A 14944-nucleotide genomic window follows, 5' to 3' on the forward strand; every position below is an offset into this window, starting at 1 on the left:
GGGTCTCACACAAATGATCGGAGTCGGTCAATTTGTTTAAAATATTTTTCTTGGGATTCCAACAAAAAATCATCCCAGTCAAATATGGGCTAGGGCTTGATTTCTTCGCTCAATTTCTTGTCATTAAATTGAGCAAAAAATTGATCAAGCACTTATTGACATTCGACTGAGCTGATTTTTTACAAGTAGCCTCAAAAAATATTTTAAATAAATTGAGTGGCTTCTATCACTCTTGGGAGATGGGTCTCACACAATCCGTAGCACATCAAATGGGTGTACCCGTAGTTTTATTGGGGGTGGGGGTTGTGGAAAATAACTAAACTAATGTTGTGAATACATAGGGACGTATCCAATGTTGTAGTTTTATTTTTATTGTGCAAACCAAACATGGTGTTGGCTTAGGCATGTTCTTTTTTTTTTTGGCGGCGAAAGTCACTCTGTTAATTTTAGTCAGTGAGGTTTGAATTCCATTCAATTGCACATGAGTACATTTACGTAGTGTGCCCACTTGAGGCATGATGTTGGAGATATTATTCATTTGAAGTCTTTTAAAGTAAATTCTCTCCACCTTAGATGGAAACTCAAAGGTTTCAACCACCGCCATATGTGGGGCCCACCGTGCGTTTATTGCAGTGAATAGTTTATCTTGTAAAGCTAAGGTCTCGTTTGATAACTGTGATGGATGTGGTGGGATTCATAATGAGATGAGATTATGATAGGATTCGTAATGAAATGAGAATAATAGTGAGGTCGTTAAACCATCCTATGGTGTTTGTTTTGCACAAGATTAGATGATAGGATTGTTAATATCATGTTTGTTTAGATCCGGATGGAATAGGATTCCACCATAATTTTCTTTTATACCCTCGAACCATGACCGTGAGCTTGGGATAAGTGGGGTAAGGAAGTAATTTTGGACAGGGAGCTTGGGATAGGATTTGCTAATACCTGGTGGGAGAAGGTATTAGTAATCCTACACAATGGTGGGATTGGCAATCCCACGTGATTAGTAATCCCCTCCACATTTATGCAAACAAACAATAGATTGCTTGACCCACAACATTAGTAATCCTATCCTAAGACCTAATAAACTTATCAAACATGGCCAAGAGAGTAGTATATGTTCAGTACTCAAAAAATTAGTTTGATCGGACATTGATAGATATATAGATAATTGAATTTTGGTTTATAAAATGAACGGTCTGATGTTGTCAATAAGTTTAAAGTTAAATTGTTTGTGATTGTCTAATTTATGAACCACAATTCAATTTTTGATGTATCTATCGATGTTTGATCAAGTTGATTTTTTGGTGAATATATTATTTTGTGTGCCCTTCAAGATGAATTATTTAGATTACTATAAAAAATGTACGATGGGGTCCACAATGGGTGGTGGAAACCCCAATAGGTGAAAAGAATTTAAACGCTTTTGTATGTACAACAATATGGATAGAGGGTTTTTAGGGATCTATTATAGTTTCTTCTTTTTTGCCCTTTGGGCGGTTTCCGAATGCTTTAATATCCAATAAATATAAATATTTTAAGGTCAAGTTGAAAAATGAGAGAGGCTAAATAATGTAGGAATATTTTTATCATTTAGATGCGGAATTAAACTGTTAAAGTAAGGGAGAAAAGCATAATTACAAAGTTGGATACTTAATTGAACAATGATTAGATATTTATACATAGTAGTAATAGTTGAAGTCAGTAATATTAGGTCTTTTTTTCAGGGTGAAAATTTATGTCATATCTACAAAACTATAATAATGGGACATCAACAACGTGATAAGTCTAAAATAACCAAACAAAGACTAATATTCTGTTCACCAACTGAATATTAGAATGGGGACGAAGGAAAATTAAAATGTACATATAGGGCGCGCGTCAAAAAAAAAAAAAACACAAAAATCTTTACAATTTTGTTCTTGTAATTAGGACGTGCATGTACATGGCCGTTGATTCTGAGCGGCATCAATTTTTTTATCTAAAGGCAATGATTCTCTTCGAAAGAGCTAACGGCACTTCGAAAGAATACAATACAAAGATAATAATCCAATACATACCCACTACGCAAATGACAGATGCTAGACGAATTACATCAAAAAGAAGTTTTGTCATGTTCGGTTTGGGTTTTGAAGGAGGGTTTTTTTTTAGAGTAATGAGTGGAGAGAAAGAAAGAGATTGAAAAAATTTATTAGAGACCGTGCCCAAGAATTTTGAGACCCCAAAACGAACAAAATTGAGACACGAGCCTCAAGCCTCACCGAGGACATTAATTGATTCTTCTACTTATGTCAAGATAGTTTCCAAGCTCTACCACCTTCGTTGCCGAAGTTCTTAAGCCTTCCAAAGAACATGACAACAATGAGTACAAGTTTTCCCTTGTCACTCCACCTTCCAACAAGTCCAAACCATTTATCTTCACAATAGCTATCGTACTTCACCCGCCGTTTACAACTATATCCGGTTGAGAATCCCACATTTCCGTATGCACTGCAAAAATCACACAGTACAATTGATTAGCCCTGAGTTTTGCTCTTTTTTGAACGGCAAAAAAATGTAATTTATCTTTTAAATTGTTACAAAGATTAATAGGAACAAGAAGACAGCATCATATTCAAAGAATAATCCTATGCCTAGTCCGAGACCCAAAACCTCGGTTGGCAAAAATCAACCAAAGACAACCCAGAGTCTATACAACAGAATAATTGTACGGAATTACTTCTTCCGTCCCAAAAAGATTGTCCCACCAGCAAAATGAGGACTTTAAAAAATGCATTTAATCACAAAAAAAAATGTTTACTTTTTTTTTGTTCTTGATAAATTGAAAGAACTTATTGATATTTCGTAACTAGCGTCAAAAAGATAGAATTTTTCCGACAAAGAAACATTATTTTAAAGTTCTCGTTTTGCAGACCGGACAATATTTTTAGGATGGAGGTAGTACTAATTTTTTTACTTTAGAGTCCCCATGTCCTATTACGATGACCTTTTTCTAAAGATAAGGAATTTGACAATATCAATTCACTCCTTGAATTTTTATGCTCAAATATGTATTACTCACAACTGCGTGGCATTTTGAACACACATTTATTTACTTGAAAATGAGAGTTCTTTTCCGTTAATAGATGGAGTAGTATGGTACTGTGTGCACATTAGTCCAACAGCCATAGGGTGGTTATACGATGATAATCAAATGTGGTGGGGTGAAAAAGGACATGGGCCAAAACCACAAGGGGTTAAAGTGAAATTTTTTTCTCATCTTTTTGGGCACGCGAAATACAGAAAGTGTGGACTCTGTTTTTTAAAGCACTGTAATAGAATTTTATCGCTAGAAAGGATAGCCATTGCGGGACATCAAGCCTCCAATACGTCTTCTGAGTACCTAATAAGGATTGTTGGGCTACCCTATTGCCATCACGTTTAATATGCATGAAATTTACAAGAGCAAAATTGGATACTATGCAATTTAGCTAGGGTACGTAATCAAGTCACAGTCCACATAAATCCTTACCCGGCTAAGAGCGTACTTAAACTGATCTATTAAAATGGAAAAAGTGATTTGAGAAATTGTACCTTATTGTTTCCAGGGTGATGTTTAAAACATTGAAGTTGAGAGGGTCTTCCTTCAATTTGTCTCTCTCGGTGATGCAGATAAGAGTGATGAAGATGGCTAAATAAGAGAGCTTCGAAAACAACAAGTAGTCCACAAACTTCTTGTTGTTTGTCTTTGTGCTCTTTTCCTCGCGAGTTGGGAAGAATGAAGTACGAGGTGGAAGATACCTATGCAACAACAAAGGTAGAGAGAAGAATAAACAATTAAGATTATTATGATCCAAGATATAAAAAAATCAAGATATGATCCAAATCACACACAAAGACAGAAATTGGTTCTTGGACTACGGTGTAGTTTACAGCCCAGAATAGAGATTTGTGTGATGACTGGCTTCTAGATTCTCGAATATTTGGGATCAATACGTGTAGATAAGAGTATGTGTTTTTTCGTTTTGAAACGGATGTATAGGTTTGCCAGGGGTATGCCCCTGTGAGTTTTTTTTGTAGATTCTTGCGGTTTTTGGTGCAATAAAATTTTTACTTACCAAAAAAAAAAAAGACAGAATATTACTAGTACATAAAAGTACTCCCGATGTGCCCAAAAGAATGAATTTTTCTTGAATTTCAGATGTCCGGGCCAACTTGTGCGCACGCACCTCGACTAATTTCGGGATCTTAAAATTAACGACGAGGTAAACCAGGGTTTGAATGTTTGGCTTCCGTGAGATTCGAATGTGCGACCTCGTGGAAGACTAACACATTTTAGTTTTCTCATACGCACTCAGCCAAATCTCTTGGTTTCCCAAAATAAGGATATTAGCACCAAATCTATCTCCGATGTACAAGAAAAGATTGAATATTAGCAGTATGTAAGCCCAAGGGTTAGTTTGATTGGTTGAGGTTTTGCTCCCCATACATTTGATGTGGGATCAATTTTTGTAGTCAGGTTACAAGAAAGTAATTTTTCGTGAATGGGAAAATTACGGCCCAGGACGTGTTTTGATAATTAATACCTGCCAAGGATATGCTGAGAACATTTGTTAATGCTGAAAATGTTCTTATCGAATATTAATTATCAAACACGTCATTGGCCGTCATTTTCCCTTCGTGAATCCCATAGACCCGTCACCCGGCTTGAATAGCCTGCTTTAAACCAAACTAGGGATGGGACCAATCAACCAAAAAAAGAAGAGAATATTAGTACATAAAACTATTATTAGTACTACATAAAACTATTTCTCATGAAATTCCGAAGTATCAAAAAAACTATTTCCGATGCACACAAAAGAAGAATATTCCATAAAACAAGATAAATTATGTTACTAAATGAAATAAACTTTTTTTTCCACCTTTTCCACATGCTTACCAAGTCACAGCAGGGTGATGTGCTCTCTCGATGGGTCTATTTTAGCCCCTTTGTTCATTCTAAGTCATCGAATTTGTCATCAAAGTCAACATTGAGATTGATTAAGACATCGGAATGCACATGAATACGTACATCATGTTAGGACCGGAGGGACACTATGCACACAAACAACGCAGTGATTTCAAAGAAAAACTCCATTTGATTATATATTCACACAATATACAATAAAGATGAAAAAACTCTTCGGGAACCACACGCCGGTTCCTCTCCGGGAGGCCACAGACCGGTCCCCCATGCTCGCCTCACCCTCTCCCTCACATTATGTCACACATAAATCTCAAATACGCCTCGGTATTTATAGAGTATCGAGCCTTTACCTCCAAGGCTTCCTACTGCCTTATAATTCCTTTTCCTATTCGGACTAGGAAATACACCAAGAAGGAAACTCTTCCATAGTAATACCGCCAAGTATGGAACTCCTCCAACTTGCCATAACTTGCCATAGGATTTGATTCTCTAACCAAAACCGAATATAATATAACTACACGCAAATAATTACCAAGCACCCCCTCGATAAATTATCACACGTGGGTGAAGCCCAACAAATCATAGCTATTAAAATTTTATTTGTTAAATGATTGCGATTAAATTTCTTCCTAAGAAGAATGCTTTTTGTTCATGTTGATGCCGATGTTAAATTGAGCAATAAACTTAACGAGCTGAATAAAATTGACGGTTCACATTATTTTGGGGCACCTACCGATCAGGCCAAGCTAGTTGGATTGGGCCATGGATTCGTCGGACAGCGCTGGATACGGCGGACCGCTTAAACAATGCTGAGCGGAACCGACTATTGTGGAGTATTCTAGAAGGTGCTTAAGGGCGGTACAAGAGTTCTAGCCTAGAAGGAGACAGTCTTGATTGGAGAAACTATCTTGATAAGCGTGTTGTCAAGTATGCCGATAAAGATGGGACTCCGGAGATATAGTGATAATAGAGTATCCCGGACAGGCTAGATGTCTTGGTTGCCAACGGGGAACCCTTTAAAAAGGGGTTTCACCAACGACTGAAGGTGACTTGAGCATCAGGAGGGGTATTCCAGCCAAACTCCGGCGGGGTAACCTTACAATCTTTGAGGCATGAGGGTTCTCACGCCAAAACCCCTACTCGTCAGTCGTCTCTACTTTCGGAGGCTTGCTTTCCCAAATTGAAAACGAAAAAGCCACAGCCACCAACCAATTGAGTACAGATTCTCCACCGACGGCCACGCAGGGCCCACTTTGGGTCCCGCATGAAAAATCGAGCCGTTCAATAATTTAAAAAAAAAACCCAAGTGGCCCATGAAAAATCAGCTCAATCCGATATATATGAGTGTTCGATCCAATCTTTCTAATTTTTCATTTAGATTTCAGGATCCTGTGACCGTCAGTGGAGAATCGATACTCAACTGGTTTTTTTTTTAATATTATTGAATTGCTTGGTTTTTTCGTACAGAACCCAGAGTGGGCCCCACATGACCGTCACGAGGATTGGGCTCGTTTCGGGACTTAACCCAACACCTGACATCAAATTCTAGATTCCAAAATTGACACAAGTATAAGAGAATAAAGTTTCAAAAAAGACAACATCTGAAAAACTGACGAGTTGACAATTTTTTCATATGCGGTTTGATTGCTATTGCTTATTAATCGATACCCAAATGGGCCATGGCTGTAGAAGGATTCAATTGAAACTACCCCAGCATAGGCTTAAAGTTAAAATTATTCAGTGCCCCTAATGGGGCTCATTACAGAAATGCTAAAGGGTACGGCAAACTCCGTACAGCAGCCGCACATAGATTTGTTTTGCACCCGTCTCGGGTCTCACAAAGATGATCAGAGCCGCTCATTTTGTTCAATATATATCGTTTAGGGGCCATGTAAAATTTCATCTCAATCCGATACCGGTAAGGGCATTTACGAATCATACAACTTTGCTTCAGAATTTGGCCTCAATTTCTGAAGCAAAGTTGGATGATTCGTAAACGCCCTTACCGGTATCGGATTGAGATGATTTTTTACAAAGATCCTAAACAATATATTGAGAACAAAATGAGCGGCTCTGATCATCTTTGTAAGACCCGAGATGGACGTAAAATGGATCCGTACGTGGCTGCTGTACGTGGGTTACTGTACCTGTAGGACAACTGGGCTCCTTAGGACAGCACAGTACACCCGACTCAGCAGGGCCGTGTCCAAACCGTGTCCAATAACGAGTGGTGCATATTTATCTTTTTGGGGCCACAAAGCAACCAAAAGCCCCAAAAAGACAAAAGGACACTGCAGCACAACTAGGTTCAAAGAACCAAACTTCATTAATTGGAATATATGCCAAGAATGGGGTCAAGAGAAGCTTATGCAAACTCTCACATTGGGCAAAGAAATAAAGTACCCAAAAGCCAATCCAAATCTCTTTTTATAAAGTAGGTTCCGATTTCTTTGGCCACGGTGGAGGCGGCGACGGAGGTGTCTCACCAGGGTTTTTTCTACCACCACTTCCGCAAGGGAGGATGGTTTCCAACACCAAAGCTTCTTTTTTAGGACATGCATCAAAAGATTCTGGATACCATTGTATTTGGATTTGTGCATCAAGATTTGTGTTCAATGACTTTCCAACCTTTACCAAGATATCATAGTGGTTTATATTATCTAGCCTAGCTCGAAGCTGCAGAAGAAGGGTGTTGCTAAGAGCCATGAGAAGACAAAATTAGGGCTCCAAACGAGTCAAACCGAACCGAGTTTTGAAGTGTTCAATATCGGTTCATTCTAAATTAGGTGAGCTCAAGCTCGACCTCATTACTATCTTACAACATGAGTTTGGCACGAGCTTGAGTCGAATAAATACAAATGAGTCAAGCTTAACTCGAACAAATATAAATGACACAGGGCTCGAGCAGCTCTGTAAGAATAATTTATAAAGTAATATGAAATTACTACATACTATATAACTAAGGTATTGTATAAACTACATAATTATATGTTCGTGTTCACGAGCCTACTCGACTCGAATTTCGCCTAACTCAAGCTCAGTTCCTATACGAAACGGGCCTCAAATTTACCTTGAGCTCATTTAACTTAGCATGCAAAGCCCTTAAGGGTCCCAAATGAGCCCTTATCGAGTTGAACCTCAAACTGTCCGTGAATGATTTGGTTCGTTTGTAGCCCTAGGCAAAACCGAATCGAGTACAATGAAGGCACTATCCCACCTAGCACTTGTGAGGTTTTAATTCGCCTTCCCCTAGTGGAGGTGTGGGTAAGACTGCATGTCCTTATTCCAATTTATTTCTCTACAGCTGCATGGGGACCAAGTTGGAATTATTCAATCATTTTATATAAAACACCACCACTAAACTATTCTATACCTGCTAATCATGCCAATAGTACCTTGTGCGCGCGCAAGAGTTACGGGTGTTGTCGGCTCATTTGTTTATCTTGTGTAGGAATATTTTTCTCCTATCTTTGCTTACAGATGAAGTCTTCGAATCGATCACCGAATACGGAAATCATTGTGTATTCATGGTGTAATTTAATCTTGTGATTTTAGGTCTTTATATGTGAAAGAGAGGGATTAGGAGAGACTTACATCATGACAATGAACACCACCAGGATTGCAGGAGAGAGGAGAGAGAGATTCACAACAATTTCACCTGCATGCCTTGAGTTCACAACTTGAAACAGAGATCCCACCAGTTTCTGATAAGAATTCAGACCACTCAATGCCTCTGAATTCCACTCCAGGGAGCAAAACAGCACAAACTGAACCAAAATGAACCCAAAAACAGTGGCTGCCAAGCACAAACAATTCATGCTTGATAACAAGTGGTCATATCCCAGCTCCCCATAGTTCTTCAAAAGGTAACCAAACTCCTCTCTCTTTGTCACCATCTCTAAGACCCATATCACGAGCCTCAGGCACAGCCCGTATAAGGTGTTTCCAAACAAGAGCAGAGGGATGAGAAGCAGGAGGAGGCCTGAATTCTTGTTGAAGACGGCCATGTTTTCATTTGTTGGGATGAAACCACAGTTGGTGAACGTCGCGACGGTTGTGAAGACAGAGAATATTTGTACTTGAAGGCCTTTTTGCTTCAGTACTTGTCTAGCACTTGGAACAAGGAGGATGTATAGAGAAATCAAAGTGGAACCACCTAAGTGAAATATTAGGAGATAACAGAGGACCACATGGCCCAAAAACCTGATGGAATTGTGCTTCAAGTACACATTGCCAAAGGATTTGATCCCAGATTCTAAGCTGGTATTTGGGTTTTCATCCAAAATCTGTGGATTGTTTAAAAACAAACCCAACTCAATTTGAGTATGGGAATTTTCAGAATCAGGATTAGCTGACACCACTCTATTTTCTTCACCAGTATTACTTTTGCTGGCCTTAAACAGAAGGCCAAGAAAGGAAGTGAAGACTTCACCACCAACAAACATCAAAAAGGTCAAAATAACAAGTTGGGTATTGGAAAAAACCTCCATTTCAATGGTTGCCATGCTTGAAACTGTGGTGGCAGAAACAGAGGTGAAAAACAAATCCAAGTCCTTGGGACTGAAGGCAGGCGCGGTTTTTGGCTTTGAACATTTCAAAGCCAAGAAACCGACCACGGAAAGGACGACAAAGTAATGAAGCTGAAACCAGAACGGATTCAGCCGGGAGATTCGGGCGCAGAAGTAGGAAAAAAATGAGCAAAATATTGTACATGAAGAGTTGAAGAAGGGCTTTACTTTGTTGGCAAGCTTAGATAAACTGTAGAATGGATGGTGACTAAGGGAAGCTAGTTTAGAGCAACAAGAGTTGAAGAGGGGTTTTATTTTGTGAGCTAAATGGACAAGATTCGACATCTTGTTGTTTGTGAAATGGCTTTGAATTGCGATGGTCCTTTTAAAGGGGGGAATGACACTCCAAATTAAGTAATGGGATTTCCCTGTGGAATATGCAAATTGTACAAGAACAGGTCAAGGCCAAGTCTACTAAAAGAGAGAGAGAGTGCGCACCCATATTCTCATATTCCTTGTGTGATTTCTCATGTAATGCAAAATGAGACTCACCAGTATCCAATTTGACGATCCCGACGGTTTATTTTGTAAGACTTCTTTGGGGTGATCTACGCAAAAGATTGCGTTCATTGGGTATCGGCATCCATAAGACAAAAAGTCATATATGTCAGGACAGCCAAAACTCTAATTGCACATTTAGCTTCTGATGATGGGAAAATTAGTTTGACCAAGCTTTTACTGATGTTCAATCGACTTAATTTTTTTTTGAATGATCTAAGTCGTTCATTTTGTGAGAATCGTTTTCTTTATAATCGCTTGAAGAATCACGTGAAGTTGATTAATCAGAAACGGTTTAAGCACTTGGCAAACATATCTAGCAACCAAGAATATAATCAGAACATTATGAATAAAATACTAAATAATTTTCATGGAATTCTTGAGAAAGATAAAAGTCCTAAAGATGAGGGATGGAAAAAGCTTATTCCTCGCCGACTGCACAGGAGAAGGAATTTAAAATTTAGACCACAGGTTTGGTAGAATTATTACGTTGTACTCTTCAATACGGAGAAAGCTCCAGAATTTAGACCACATGTTTAAATTGCACAGTCGGATCCATATAGTAATCTGGCTATAGGGTTGTTCCTCGGTTACAAAAAAAAAAAAAAAAAAGCTCCAGAATTTTGTGCGGAATATCTAATATCTTGGCATAGAATATATACGTGGTGATCATAACTTGAAAGGTCGCATAAGCAAGAGAGGAATTGGCCGGGGTGGGCATGAAAAAAACAATAAGTGTTTCTATTCCATGAGGTCGTATGTCCAATCATGCGGAGGCCAAATATTTCACACCTAGGGGCCACTGGAGGATTTGTCTGGTCATTTAAGTTTAAGGCTCCAAAATTATTGAGGTGCGCACAGGTTGACCCGGACATACATCTAGTTTAAAAAAAATGATAAGAATATGCTTTGATATCACTGATGATCTTGATAGTTACTAATAAATTTCTAATTATGAGGGGCCCTCCCTCGTTTCATGCATGTGATGGAGTATATTATAGCGCCCGTTATCCTATGGTTTTTCTAAACAACAATGCTATGTACATTTCTATCGGTCACTCATCTCTTACATATGTATCGACTTCACACATTTAATTATGGGATGGACCGCACACATACGTGAGAGAAGAGTGGTCGGAGAGTGGCCGATAGGTGTGTCCGTAGCATTATTGTTTTCTGAAAATCTGGTTTATCAATTGATTTTGGGGATCACTACTACTTCTCACTTGCGGGGGTCCCAATTAAAATAAAAACAAAACTTTACACGGATTCACTCCAAATGAGCTGATAGCACCTAAGAGGTTTTGAGCCTAAAATCTTAAGAGAAAATAAAATTTTAAATTCCAAATCTTGACTGCTAGACCAACCCCAAACAGTTTAAGCCACCCAATAATTGTACTACATGAAGTCCACTCCAACTAAACCGCGGGGAGAGAGAAGACACCATAGATAACCCCCTCCAAGTTGCGCCCTATCCTACCTTCAAGAAGTTGATTGTTATTAAGGGGACGTTAAACTAAATCAACTAAAGCATATGTTTTCATGAATTTGTAGGCAGGTCATTAATCTTACATACATCAGCTAAAATCTCATTTAGCGAAAATAATTTGACTATTGTCATTGGCTTATAGTCCAATAATATAGCAAAAGCGCACCCTGAATTAAAAGAAATAATACCACCCGTGGGCTTGCCCCAGTGCAAGGGGAAGGCCCTTGCCTACCATATATTGGGCAAGGTTCAACTCCTCTCTAGGGTTGGTCCCATGATTTACATGGCATGTCCGAAAAGTGGTTGCTTCAGGTCGTCCGGAGGTGTACGCTCTATGGGTAGGTCCAATTAGTAGATGATGCCCTGAACCATGAAATTTGGCCAAATTTTAGATGTGATCACACTAAAGAAGTGACCTGGGTATTCTTAGGGCTAATCTAGTTGGCCACTGTTGTACAATTTACACTCAGAGAGGTCAAATGGTTTCCAAAACTAGAGCTTCTTTTTCGGCGGGTTTTATTTTTTCATTTTTGTTTGTGCCTCTTTTTGGATCTAGATCTTTTTTTGTGCTTTCGTGATTTATTTAGTTTTATACTGTATTGAAATTCTCATTCTTCCAACAAAAAAATCTTTATAAAGTAATGTTAGGTTCACTGATTTTGGTGCACAAATTCATATACAAATATGTTCAAAACTAGCCGAATGTCCTATTCACGTGAAACTTTTTTTGTATTTTGTAGGGCATGCATCGAAAGAATTCGGGCACCAATGTAGTCGGATTTGTGCATCAAGATTTGTGTTCACTGACTTTCCAACCTTTACAATGATATCATCAAGCTCTTTGTTAAGATACTTCTAAAATAGGCAACAATTTTATGGAAAATCAGGGTTTAATTGATGTAATTATTTGCCATTGCGACAAAAGTTAATCATTTCTTTTTTCTCAGACTACCTTAGTGGTTCATACTCGAAGCCGTAGAAGAAGGGTGTTGCTAAGAGCCATGAGAAGGCAAAACTATGGCTCCAAACGAATCAAACTGAGCCGAGTTTTGAAGTGTTTAATATCGGTTCATTCAAAATTAGGTGAGCTCAAGCTCGACCTCATTACTATTTTACAACACGAGCTTGGCAGATGCTTGAGTCAAATAAATACAAATGAGCCAAGTTCAAATCGAACAAATATAAATGATCAGAGCTTGAGTAGCTCTGTAAGAATAATTTATAAAGTAATATGAAATTACTACATACTATATAACTAAGGTATTGTATAAACCATATAATTATATGTCCGTGATCACAAGCCTACTCGAGCCAAATTTGGGCTAATTCAAGCTCAGTTCCTATGTGAAATGGGCCTCAAATTTTACCTTTTGCTTGTTTAACTTAATTAGCGTGCAGGTTAAGGGTTCCAAATGAGCCCTTATCAAGTTGAGCCTCAAACCGTCTATGAATCATTCAGTTTGCTTGTAGCCCTAGGCAAAACCGAATTGAGTAGTACAAGGGGGATGTTGCCAAGCGGCATACGGCCATTTGTCTCGTCACAGACGACTCGAATTGAATTTGGGCGCATACAGATCTGATCCGTCCATTGTTCGGTCAAGATCCAAGCCAATGATTTACGAGATGAGCGACCGGATCGACCGCTTGACACCGTTGCCAAGCACTCACGCTTAGCAGCATCTCCCATTGTATCGCACCTAGCACTTGTGAGGTTTTTATTCGCCTTCCCCAAGTGGAGGTGTGGGTTAGATACCAACTGGACTGCATGTCCTTATTCCAATTTATTTCTCAACAGCTGCATGGGGACCAAATTGGAATAATTCAATCATTTTATATTAAAAACACCACCACTAAACTATTCTACAACTGCAAATCATGCCAATAGTACCTTGTGCGCACGCAAGAGTTACGGGTGTTGTCGGCTCATTTAATTTAGGAATATTTTTCCCAATCTTTGCTTACAAATGAAGCCTTGAAGTCGATTTCCATACCGAATACGGAAATCGTTTCGTATTCATGGAGTAACTTTATCTTGTGATTAGGTATTTAAGAAAGAGAGAGGAATTAGGAGAGAGAGACTTACATCATGACAATGAACGCCACCAGGATTGCAGGAGAGATGAGAGAGAGATCCACAACACTTTCACTGCTATGCCTTGAGTTCACAACTTGAAACAGAGATCCCACCAGTTTCTGATAAGAATTCGAGCCACTCAATGCCTCTGAGTTCCACTCCAGGGAGCAAAACAGCACAAACTGAACCAAAATGAACCCAAAAACAGTGGCTGCCAAACACAAACAATTCATGCTTGACAACAAATGGTCGTACCCCAACTCCCCATAGTTCTTCAAAAGGTAACCAAACTCCTCTCTCTTTGTCACCATCTCCTAGACCCATATCACAAGGCGCAGGCACGGCCCGTATAAGGTGTTTCCAAACAAGACTAGAGGGATGAGGAGTAGGAGGAGGCCTGAATTCTCGTTGAAAACCGCCATGTTTTCATTTGTTGGGATGAAGCCGCCGTTGGAGAACGTCGCGACGGTTGTGAAGACAGAGAATATTTGTACTTGAAGCCCTTTCTGCTTAAGTACTTGTCTAGCACTTGGAACAAGGAGGATGTATAGAGAAATCAAAGTAGAACCACCTAAGTGAAATATTAGGAGATAACAGAGGACCACATGGCCCAAAAATCTTATGGAATTGTGCTTCAAGTACACATTGCCAAAGGATTTGATCCCAGATTCTAAGCTGGTATTTGGGTTTTCATCCAAAATCTGTGGATTGTTTAAAAACAAACCCAACTCAATTTGAGTATGGGAATTTTCAGAATCAGGATTAGCTGACACCACTCTATTTTCTTCACCATTAACTTTGGTGGCCTTAAATCGAAGGCCAAGAAAGGAAGTGAAGACTTCACCCCCAACAAACATCAAAATGGTGAAAATAACAAGTTGGGTATTGGAAAAAACCTCCATTTCAATGGTTGCCATGCTTGAAACTGTGGTGGCAGAAACAGAGGTGAAAAACAAATCCAAGTCCTTGGGACTGGACTGGAGGCAGGCGCGGTTTTTGGGTTCGAACATTTCAAAGCCAAGAAACCGATTCTACCTTGATGGGAAGTGATTATAATATTCATTAAGGAAACTAGTCTCTCTCTGCCTATAAAAGAGTGCCTAGGATTCCATCAAATTGGTGTGATACTAAACGACTAGAACGAAAGATAAGGGAGAGAAATCCGTCTTCCACCTAGGGCTTTATGCTCTAGTAAAATTATGGTCGGTTCAATCACTTATTGGATCGTTCCAGTTCCACATGAATGGATCTAGGTAAGCCGTTCTTGATTGGATTACGCCTAATGTTTGTATTGTGATAATCATGATAATTCTAGACCTGGCATAATTGTAGGTTGTTAATTGTGTAATACCATTGGGAATAATTTT

General features: G+C 39.0%; 2 protein-coding genes and 1 pseudogene across 2 annotated transcripts in view; 1 reads left to right on the forward strand and 2 right to left on the reverse strand.

The window, feature by feature from the left end:
• Positions 1-14944, forward strand: part of LOC131306571 (bet1-like SNARE 1-1) — a 76970-nt gene that overhangs the window by 14340 nt on the left and 47686 nt on the right. The gene's annotated exons all lie outside the window — the stretch shown is intronic.
• On the reverse strand, positions 1902-9941 carry LOC131306554 (sodium transporter HKT1-like). Its single transcript, XM_058332870.1, has 3 exons — positions 8543-9941; positions 3577-3783; positions 1902-2493 (listed from the first exon to the last, which is right to left on the reverse strand). The coding sequence occupies exons 1-3, from the start codon at positions 9799-9801 to the stop codon at positions 2295-2297; spliced, it is 1665 nt and encodes a 554-aa protein (XP_058188853.1). The 5' UTR covers positions 9802-9941; the 3' UTR covers positions 1902-2294.
• LOC131328774 (sodium transporter HKT1-like) lies at positions 13583-14640 on the reverse strand (annotated as a pseudogene).

The sequence above is a fragment of the Rhododendron vialii genome, chromosome 1a (genome assembly GCF_030253575.1).
Source record: "Rhododendron vialii isolate Sample 1 chromosome 1a, ASM3025357v1".
Classification (NCBI taxonomy): domain Eukaryota; kingdom Viridiplantae; phylum Streptophyta; class Magnoliopsida; order Ericales; family Ericaceae; genus Rhododendron; species Rhododendron vialii.

Coding starts and splice junctions, on each gene's coding strand:
- LOC131306554 (XM_058332870.1), bottom strand. CDS start 9,801: ATGTCGAATCTTGTCCATTTAGCTCACAAAATAAAACCCCTCTTCAAC. Junction 3,784..8,542: donor GTGGTGTTCATTGTCATGAT/GTAAGTCTCTCC, acceptor GTTGTTGCATAG/GTATCTTCCACCTCGTACTT. Junction 2,494..3,576: donor ATCACCCTGGAAACAATAAG/GTACAATTTCTC, acceptor TGATTTTTGCAG/TGCATACGGAAATGTGGGAT.